At 55.1% G+C, this 10,031-nt stretch overlaps 1 protein-coding gene across 1 annotated transcript; it reads right to left on the bottom strand.

The window, feature by feature from the left end:
- Positions 1–233: 233 nt before the first annotated feature.
- Positions 234–7,530, bottom strand: Hipk4 (homeodomain interacting protein kinase 4). The gene is made up of 4 exons (XM_021650633.2): positions 7,066–7,530; positions 2,657–3,013; positions 1,366–2,214; positions 234–722 (listed from the first exon to the last, which is right to left on the bottom strand). Exons 1-4 carry the CDS (start codon positions 7,528–7,530, stop codon positions 543–545), a joined length of 1,851 nt encoding a protein of 616 aa, XP_021506308.1. The 3' UTR covers positions 234–542.
- Positions 7,531–10,031: the final 2,501 nt, after the last annotated feature.

The raw sequence follows: 10,031 nt of genomic DNA, 5'->3' as shown, positions 1-10,031 counted from the left end.
CCTGAGAGCTTGGAATTACAAACCCACTCTACGGTACCAGGCTTAATGTAGTGTATTTAGGGAACAGGTACTGTGCCCAACACAGCTTTTTCCTTCTAGTGCCATAATAACTGGGCCTCTGGCCTTAGCCAGTGGCCACCCAGTCACAGCCTGACGGGGACAGGCCCCAGATGCCCACGGGGGACCCATATGGGTGGTGTAGGTTCACCCAGAGGTAACAGGCAGGAGCAGGGTTTGGAACAGTTATTTATTGAAACACACAGAGGCAGGCAGGCCCAGGCACACTCATGGCCAGTGGGGTACAGTCCTCTTCCTGACTCACTGGCCTCAGGGCCTCGGGCCGGACCCTGAAGACCTCCAACATTTAGGGTGGGATCCAGGCGTGTGCCAGGGGCAGGGAAATAGGAACAATCTGGAAAGCTATTTTTCTGTAAGAATAATCTGTAGGTTCAGAGGATGGCTCTAAGGAGCCGTTTCAGGTCAAGAGGGGATGCCAGCCCAGCTAGCTGAGCCCCCAGGAGACGACAGGGGTGGGGTCCCCCTCAATGGTGCCCTCCAACGTGCTGCAGAAAGCTGGTGGTCCTGGGTGGCCCATGTGGGTGGGGATGGCGGGCTGGGAGCCCCTGGCCTCGAGACCCCCGGATGCCCTCTAGGGTCCATTCTGGCTCATTCAGCCACTCTCCAGGACAGCTGCTGGGATCAAAGAGCTCAGGGCCTGACCTCTGTGGAGGGGAAGAGAGACGAGGATCAGCAAGAGATATGTACCTGAGGTGTGTACCTGTCTACTGGGAGGGGTAAGCAGAAATGAGGGCCTCCATTCCTCGTGCAGGCCTTCCAACATAGAAATAGGTGTTAGGGATGGAAACCAGGGCAGACCAGGCAAATACTGAGCCACACCCCAGCCCCTCACTGGGGGATTCTAGGCAGGGGCTCTACTGCCCAGCCCCTCATATTGGATTTTCGTTTGTTTTTTGAGATAGGGTCTTGCAATGACCCACACTAAACCTTGACCTTGACCTTGAGATGACTATCCTGTTTCAGCTTCCTGGGGTTACAGAGAATGTGCCACATACTACCTAGCACTTTGTCCTTTTTTTTGTTGTTTTTTGTTTGTTTGTTTTTGTTTTTGCAGGCCCATCCATCATCACTAGTTGCCTGTTTTCTTCCAGAGTTAGTGTAAGCCTTGCCCTGTCCTGAGGGTATTCGTGTAAGCTGAGCCTTGTCACCTTGTGTAGGAAGTCAGTGCCTGCTGACTCACAGGGCCTGGGTGAGAGGACAAATGCTTTGGCCATAGGAAGCCGTGGCCCTGTTACCTGAGCACCACCATAGATAAGCTCTGGGTGCCAGTCTCTGTACCCCGCTTACCTCCGTATCCATGGTCCTGTCTTTGATGCTGGGCCCGTCTCCTTCCCTTTGTGGGATGACAGGTGGTTCTGTGGAGGCCCCGAGGCCTTCTCCTTCCTCCCAGCCACTGCCCCGGCAGGGCCCGGCATCCTCTGTTGAGGCCTGGCTCAGCCGGATGAGGTTACTAAAGTTGGAGTCAGATTTGGAGCCTGCTGGGGCCTTGCGGGCCTTATGGCGACCAGTCAGGCGGCTGCCATAGAAGGCCAGGATAGGCTCTGGGCCCGAGTCAGGCACCCGATGGCCAGTGTTGGCTACTTTGAGTGGTGCCAGCATGTCAGAGACCACGTCGGCCCTCGTGTCTCTCCACAGCCCCCGTCTGGCCTCCTGCAGACTCAGGTCATCAAGTTGGTCAATGGCTCTCTGCACCCCCGGGGCCTTCTCCTCCCTGAAGAAGGACCCGCTGCCCGCCACACTGCCCAGGCCCACAGTCTCCTCCTCCTCGGCCAGGCGGTAGTAGGGGGGCCCGTCCTCTGCGCTGGCTATGACAGGCGGGGGCGGCTTGCCATCCACCTGCAGCGACAGCCGGCAGCCGCGGAGCGACAGCTGGTAGTAGCGGGTGGCCTCGTGGGCGCTGCGCAGCTGCTGCATGGACACGAAGGGGTGGCGCAGGGCCGCGCTGGGGCTGATGCGTTCGTGGGACTCCCACGTCAGCATGCGTTTGATCAGCTCCACCATGCTCTTGAGGTCTGCATGTTCCGCCAGGGCCTCCCGGTCTGGAAAACTCAAGCGACTCACGGCCCCGCCGCCATTCACCGTCTCGATCTGGTCCAAGGATTTGAGCATGTACTTGCGACGCTCCAGCGGGCGTACCTGGGAGGGGTGTGGGGGACACCAGGTGGACATGGACCTAGGCTCGGGGCTCCGAGAATTAGCTGCTGTGGGAGCCAAGCGGGATCCCCCCGAATTCTGCGATCTGACCGGAAGCCCTCCCCCCCCCACCCCCCCCACCCCCCCACCCCTTCAGTCGCCTCCAGACAGGGGCCTCCATTTCCCATCCCTAGCTCTCTGGCTGCTATTGTTCTGGTCTTTGCTCCACCGCCACCTCAGTCAGGCTCCACGCTCCACCTAGACCTTCGGTGCAGCCCAGAGACATGGCTGTGCCCTCCGGTTTGCTGTCCCACCGGAGCTGCTGGCCTACCTAGTCTGACAAGCAATGCTCAGACTTCTGGTCCTCCCCAAGGTCTCAAGCCAGCTCGTCCTGATTCGGTAGCCTCCCCCCACCCCCCGGCCCCCAGCGCAGAACGCCTCGTACCTTGGTCTCGGCCAGGTAGTCGGCCGAGGACTTGAGCTGCCATGGGTTGGTGGCGTCGGGGTGGGGGTTCCGCTTGAAGAAGTGGTGAGCCTTGCGGGCGGCGTGCAGCAGGTGGGGCTTGGGCAAGCCCTGGGTCTCGCAGATGTAGCGCACCTGGTCGTACTCGTTGTTGCCCGGGTAGAGGGGCCAGCCCAGGTGGAGCTCGGCCATGACGCAGCCCAGAGACCACACATCCACCTTCTCACAGAAGGGCAGCCCCAACAGGATCTCTGGGGCCCTGTAGAAACGGGACTGGATGTACGGCTCCTTCACATAGCGCACCTCACTGAATATGCTGGCCGAGCCGAAGTCGATCACCTGTGAGGGCGGAGGGCGTGGGACACAGGGCAGGTGGGCTGGCGGAGCGGTGGCGATGGCCGCTGGGCCCCTCCTGGGACTCGTCCCCGTGTTTCTCCTACCTAGCTTGGCACCTTCGAGACTTTCTTGCGAGTGTCCCTGTTTCTGTCCTCTAGCTATTGCTTCTGGGTTAGGTGCTGGCTCTGACTCTGTGTCTCTGATCCTCTGTACCTGAGCTTGGGCTGCAAGCTTGGGACCCTCCCCCCAGCTCCCCTGCACCTGCAGTGCAGAGCTGGGTACGAAGAAGACAAGTATGTCTTTGCCATGCCCCTTTGGCTTTTGGTTAGTTGTGAGAGAGGGGCTCATGTGTCCCAGGCTGGCTTCAGACTGGTTACGTAGCTAGGGATGGCCTTGAACTCCTGTTCTCCCCTTCCCACCTAAAAGGCTGGGGTTATAGGAGTGCATTACCAAGCCCAGCTCCCAGCTATGGTTTTAACAACATTCACATAGCATGTATTTCCCTTGGGGGGGGGTATGTGCGGGCATGGGAGGGTATGCATGGGCAGAGCTCAGAGGTTGTGCTGGGGACCACTCTACCTTAACTCACTCTTTCGGCAAGATTGCTGGGCCGCTGAGCTCCTGTGGGGTGCTGGGCATCTAATTTAGGATCTTCTGCTAGTCTGCAGCAAGCACTTAGCCCACTGGGCCTGAGAGATGGCTTAGTGGTTAAGAGCCCTGGCTACTCTTGTTTTTCGAGACAGGGTTTCTCTGTGTTGCCCTGGCTGTCCTGGGCTCTTGCTTTGTAGAACAGACCGCCCTTGAACTCACACTGATCCCCCTGCCTCTGCCCACCCTAGTGCTGGGATGATAGACATGTGCCACATGCCTGGCTTAGGTTTATTTTTGTTCTAAGTGTGTGTATGCCCTTAAGAATTCGCACACAAGGGTGTTGGGATCCTCTGAGACCGGATGAATCATACTCCTGGAGGTGAATTTACAGGTAGTTGCAGGCTGTCCAATAAGGGTTCTGGGAAACAAACATGGGTCCTCTGCAAGAGCAGTCTAGGCAGTTAACACTGAGCCTCTTTCCAGCGAGCTCCCAGACCTTCTAAAAGATCTTAGTTAACTAGCCAGTTAGTGTTTACTTCCCTTTGTTTGTTTGTTTTGAGGCAGGGTCTCCCTACATATCGATGGCTGTTCTAGAACTCACTCTGTGGATCAGGCTGGCCTTGAACTCACAGAGATCCACCTGCCTCTGCTTCCTGAGCACTGGGCTCGAAGGCGAATGCCATCCTGCCAGGCATGGAGTTTGGTTTCTTGAAGTAGGGTTTCATGTATCCCACACTGGCCTCATAAGCATTGTGTAATCTAGGGTGACTCAGAACTTCTGATCCTGCAGACTCTACATGTCACATGCTGAGATCACAGCTGTGGGCCACCACACTAGGCCTTTCCTTTTTTTTTTTTTTTTTAAAGATCTATCTATCTATCTATGATACTATGATATACTGTTCTGCCTGCATATCAGAAAAGAGCACCAGATTTCATTATAGATGGTCATGAGCCACCATGTGGTTGCTGGGAATTGAACTCAGGGTCTCTGGAGAGAAGCCAGTGCTCTAACCTCTGAGCCACCTCTCCAGCCCCCAGGCCTTTGCTTTCTAAGCTGAGGCAGGCCTTGAATTCATTATATCCCTGCCTCTGCAGCCTGAGTAACTGAATTACAGGCCTGTGTCACCAGGCCTGGCTCCCCTCTGTGGCTCTCTGTCTTTTTTGTTGTTGTTTTGGTCTGGTTTGGTTTTGGTTTTGGGGTTTTTTTTTCAAAACAGGATTTCTCTGTATAGCCCTGGTTGTCCTGGATCTCACTCTTGTAGACCAAGCTGGCCTCAAACTCAGAGATCTGCCTGCCTCTGCCTCCCTTTGCTGGGACTACAGGCATTCACCTCCACTGCCTGGTGACTCCCTTTTTCTCTCTGTCTCTGTCTCTTATCTTCCAGTGTCTCTGTCTTCAATTCTGTGTTAGGGACTGGAAAGGCATCACATTAAAAGCCAAGTTGTGTGTGATCTTCACCATCAGACACCGTCAACACCCTGAAGGCCCTCAGCATGTGATAGACACTTAATACCCATGGGCCATGGGCAGGACCCTTTTTCTTTTTTCCTGCCATCTAGTGGCCCTCTGCCAGTTTCACTGTGAATCCCTGTGACTCACTCCACAGAGGCCAGGTTTCCCTCTGTGCTTACACCCTGCCACCCCCTCACCTTCTACATACACAGGGCCAATCATGAAATCGTAATTTGCCTGGACTCAGAATCCCAGAGCCTGAGCGACACTGGGCGCTGAGCCGGTGTTTGTGGGGTCCCTGCATTCTGAAAACACCGTAGGAGTGCCAGTGATCCCCCGGACGCTGTGTGGGCCCTGCTAGGTCTCCAGAGATTGTTCTTGGCTCGCTGACCTTCCATCCCTCAGGGCAGAAATAGGATCTCTTTCTGTCTCTGTGCCTCTAACATTCATTGGGGTCTAGGAGAGGCTGTTTTCTTTTTCTAAACCGTGTGTGTGTGCGCACACATGTGTCAGCAGTTAGCATCAGATGCCTCTGTCATTCTCTGCCTAGTGTTTTGAGACAAGATCCCCATTGAACATGGAGCCTACTGATTGGCTAGATGGGCTGACCAGCAAGCTCCGGGAAGCCTCCCATCTCTCCCTCCCCTACACTGACGTTACAGGTTCGCTGCCACGCTGGCTTCTCAGGGGTCTGCTCAGGATCTGGACTGCGGTGCTCCTGCTTGCTCAGCAGCCACTTCCCAGAGCCTCTCCCCAGCACTCCTCTCTTACACTGTGAAATCCACCCACAAAGTCTGCTGTCTCTAGCTTCAAAATGTGCCCAGAATCCACACATATCCCACATCTCTCTACCTTCGACTCCTACTTGGATCACCCCATCTGCCTTCTTGGTCCTACTTCTTCCCCAAAATGAACTCCTAAGTCAGAGCGCACCCTTCTGCTCTGAACCCGCCGGTAAGCCCGGCGTGCTGGCGTGTGCGTTTGACCCCATTGTTTGGGAGGCAGAGGCAGGATCTTCCATGAGTTTGAAGCCTGCCAGGTCTATATAGCAAGTTCAAGGCCAGTCAGGGGTACATTGTGAGACCAAAAAAAAAAAGGTAAAGCCAGTCTTGACTGTACGATCTCAGCCTCACCCCTACCACCTTGGTGTCATTTCCTCCCTTTGCTCCACTCTACTTAAGCTCCCAGAACTCCCTTGTGTTGTTAGAATACATAAACACCCCAAGCTCCTACCTCAGGGCCTTTGTACCAACTGTTCCTTCAACCTGGAAACTCTCCCTCCCCCCCCCACATCCCCCTCTTCAAGACTGAAGTGTTCCCTCCCTGCCCACCTCTCATGAGCCTCAACCTCTAACACTTCCCACGGCTGACAAAGCCCCGGCATGCCCTCCCTCCTGCTTTCATTTCTCTCCTCTCATCCAAGACACGCTTTCCTCCTTATCCTGGCACTGTCTCCCCAGGTAGAATGTCAGTGCCACAAGGCCAGACCAGAGCCAGAGGAGGGAAGCTGTGTGGAACAGGGTTAGGAAGACTTCAGGGCCTGGAGGGGGGAGTACAGAAGGCCTCCAGTCTTCAAGAGAGAGGACCTCAGAGATGGGATGGAGAAGCCTGGCGTGGCGGTGAATACCTGTAACCCAGATATGGGAAGGGGGACCCACTCAAATTCCAGACCAGGCTGGACTATGAGATCCTGTCTTCAAAAACCACAGCACAAAAACGAGCTGGCTGGGGTGATGCATACCAACAAACCTAGCACTTGGGTTGTGGGGGCAGGTAAGGTCATCCACAGGTATGTGAGTTCAAAGCCAGCCTGTGCCACATGAGACCCTGTCTCAAAGACAAAGACGAACAAAGAATTGGGATGGGATAGGAAGACTGCCGGACAGCACGGAGGATTCGGGGGCACTTCAGAGCTCCGTCATGGGACCGACCAGGGGACCAGGGAGAGCCACGTGTTAGCAGAGCAGCCAGGGTGAAGCCGAGCTGTTTCCCAGGGAGCCTCACTCACCTTTACCCTGAAGGGGCAGCGGGTCTGGTCCACCAACATAATGTTTTCAGGCTTGAGGTCAGCGTGGATGATGGCCAGCTCCTTGAGCCGGGCCAGCGCTCTCAGGACCTGCAGTGTGACGGTGCGGATGTGCCGGGCGGGAAGGGGTGCGAAGTTGTTCTCTTTCTGGAACTCAAAGAGGTTTTGCTCCAGGAGCTCGAAGACCAGGTAGAACTTGAGGGCATCATGGAAGAACTCAAGGAAGCGGATGACGTGGGCCTCGTCCGGGTCCAGGCCTCGCACGCAGCGGAGCAGCTTCAGCTCATTCTTGATGATGCGGCTTCGGTAGGCGTCATTCTTCAGGATCTTGATGGCCACCATTTCACCGGTACTCCGACGCCAGCCCTTGGCCACCTCTCCGAAAGTGCCCTTGCCCAGTACCTCGATGATGTCGTAACAGTCAGTCTCTGACTGGATGGTGGCCATGGCACCCTGGCCGACAGCCACTGCTTTGCCCTTACTCCTGAACCACCGGCTCGGCTGCCTCGGCCTGCCACCCAGATGATGGTCCCCCAGTCCTCCCAGCGGGGGAAAGACAACCACACTCGTGCCTCTCCCTCTGAGGTCAGCCCCTGCCTCGCTGGTACCCCCTGACCCCCTTGGCCACACTGTGAGTCTACCAGGGGCTGCACCCCTCCCCCAAAGCCCTCCTGGCTTGGGATGAGGGGGCTCAGGCCCCCCTGAATGGGTTCCAGCGTTGCTGAGTGGCTTTGGTTCTGTTGTTAGAGACCTGAGTCCCAGGCTGGAATGAGGGGGGGTGGGGTGCCAGCCTGGGCCCCCTCCCCCACCCACTGACGGAACCCTGGAGAAGCTGACAGGGTGGACTCACTCGGAGGGATTTTAATCGTTGACCTTGGGTGGTCAGAAATGGGACCTACTACAGAGGTGTGAAACTGAGGAAGACGGTCCAAGTTAGAGGGCGTGTGTGTGTGTGTGTGTGTGTGTGTGTAAGGCATAAAAGCAATGTGTGGGTAGAGTAAGTTCCAGGTTGCAAGAGGCACCAAATGCAGGCTGAGCAGTTTGGACTGAACGCCGGGGAACCATCGTGAAAGGCTTTATGTAAAATGCCACTCGGTCAGACATGAAGAGAGGTAAACTGAAGAAGGCAGGAAGGGAGGCCCGGAGTCCTAGCAAGGAGCCTAAGTCAGGTGGATGAGGCCGGCAAAGGGTTCAGGAGCTGGTCCGGTGAGACGCCTGACAGGGCAGGAGGCCAAGCTGAGGTACTGCAAAGTTCAGGGAGGGAAGACACTGTCTAGGATATGGTTTGGGGCAGTCCCTAAGAAAGAGGCCTCAAATGGCAGTTGGTGGGAGAAAACACTGAGATCAGGTCAGGGAAATCAACGCTATACAGAAGGCCAACAAAACAACTCCTTTTCTCCCTGTCTTGATTTTTCTCTTCCATACATTTTCTACCCAATATGTGTTTTTGTTCTGTGTTTTGAATCAGGGTCTCACTATGTAGCTCTGGCTGGCCTGGAACTCGTAGAGATCTACCTGCCTCTGCCTCCCAAGTACTAGATTCACCACCACACCTGGCTTTTTTTTTTTTTTAAGTATGCATGTACACCTGCACGCCAGAAGAAAGCATCTGATCACATTATAGGTGATTGTGAGTCACCATGTGGGTGCTGGGAATTGAACTCAGTGACCTCTGGAAGAGCAGCCAGTGCTCTTAACCTCTGAGCCATCTCTCCCGCCATCTGGCCATTTTTAAAACTACTTTATTTTCCTTTCTCTTTAGATTTATTTACTGTATCATTTTATGCATATGAAATGATGTTATGTATGTTAGGTATGTGTATGACATGCATGCCTGGAGCCCTCAGAGGTCAGAAGAAGACATCATAACCCCTGGGACTAGAGTTACAGACAGGTGTGGGTTGCAGTATGGGTACTGGGATCCAACCCAGATCCTCTGCAAGAGGAACAAGTGTTTTGTTGTTTTTTGTTTGTTTGTTTCTTTTGAGACTGGGTTTCTCTGTGTAGCCCTGGCTGTCTTGGAACTCACTCTGTAGACCAGGCTTAAAATGTTCCCCCTGCTGGGTGGTGGTGGTGCATATCTTTAATCCCAGAACTCCGGAGGCAGAGGCTGGCGGATCTCTGTGAGTCCGAGGACAGCCTGGTCTACAGAGCAAGTTCCAGGACAGCCAGGGAGACATAGGGAGACCCTGTCGTAAGAAATAAAAGAAAAGGTTGCTGCTGCATATGCTGTGAGGAGTCCACCGCCACAGGTGCACAGAACTACCAAGTGTGGTAGAAACGAAGCACCAGCGACTTGACTGAGGAGCCAGTTGGGAGAGAGTGCTGGAGCGGCGAGAGCCCCTTGCTCTCAGTTCCCATCATGAGAGAGCGCAGGCCTGAGCACTTGTGCACCTGCAGAGAGTAGCGGGCAGGGCAGAAGTGGTGCATGCAAGAGACTCGAGGCTGAACTGGAGGTGTGTGTCACAGGAGACGTACTGGTCCACTGAGGGCCGGGGTCAGTGGACCCTACCAGTGGAAGGAAGGCAAGGGAAGGGTGGCCCACCGTCCCCAGGAGCTGGCGCCCAGCAGTGGGTGTTCTGGACCCTGGAACCTGCTCCTGAAACAGGAGGCTCCGTGACCTTGATTGCGAAGGAAGCAAGCGGAGCCTCCTTGGGTGGGGCGCCAAGTGCACAGAGCAGTCCAACCAGACAGACAGGAAGGAGCGTGGAACCCAGTTTGGTGGCCTTGGTGGCGCACGTCTGTAATCCTAGATAGTCTCAGAAAGCTGAGGCAGGGGGGTTGAAAACAACTAAAAGGAACTCGCTTACAGAGCGAGATCAAAGCCAGCTTGGGAAACTTCGTGAAACTTGAAATTAAGAGTTAAAGGGCGGGGCTGGAGAGATGGCTCAGAGGTTAAGAACACTCACTGTTCTTCCAAAGGTCCTGAGTTCAATTCCCAGCAACCA

Source organism: Meriones unguiculatus, chromosome 14 (assembly GCF_030254825.1).
Source record: "Meriones unguiculatus strain TT.TT164.6M chromosome 14, Bangor_MerUng_6.1, whole genome shotgun sequence".
NCBI classification, from domain to species: domain Eukaryota; kingdom Metazoa; phylum Chordata; class Mammalia; order Rodentia; family Muridae; genus Meriones; species Meriones unguiculatus.
Note: the sequence above shows the minus strand (reverse complement) of the source record. Positions and strands in the feature narration are given on the sequence as shown.

Coding starts and splice junctions, on each gene's coding strand:
- Hipk4 (XM_021650633.2), bottom strand. CDS start 7,530: ATGGCCACCATCCAGTCAGAGACTGACTGTTACGACATCATCGAGGTA. Junction 3,014..7,065: donor GCTGCCCCTTCAGGGTAAAG/GTGAGTGAGGCT, acceptor CCGCCCTCACAG/GTGATCGACTTCGGCTCGGC. Junction 2,215..2,656: donor ACTACCTGGCCGAGACCAAG/GTACGAGGCGTT, acceptor CACCCCTCCCAG/GTACGCCCGCTGGAGCGTCG.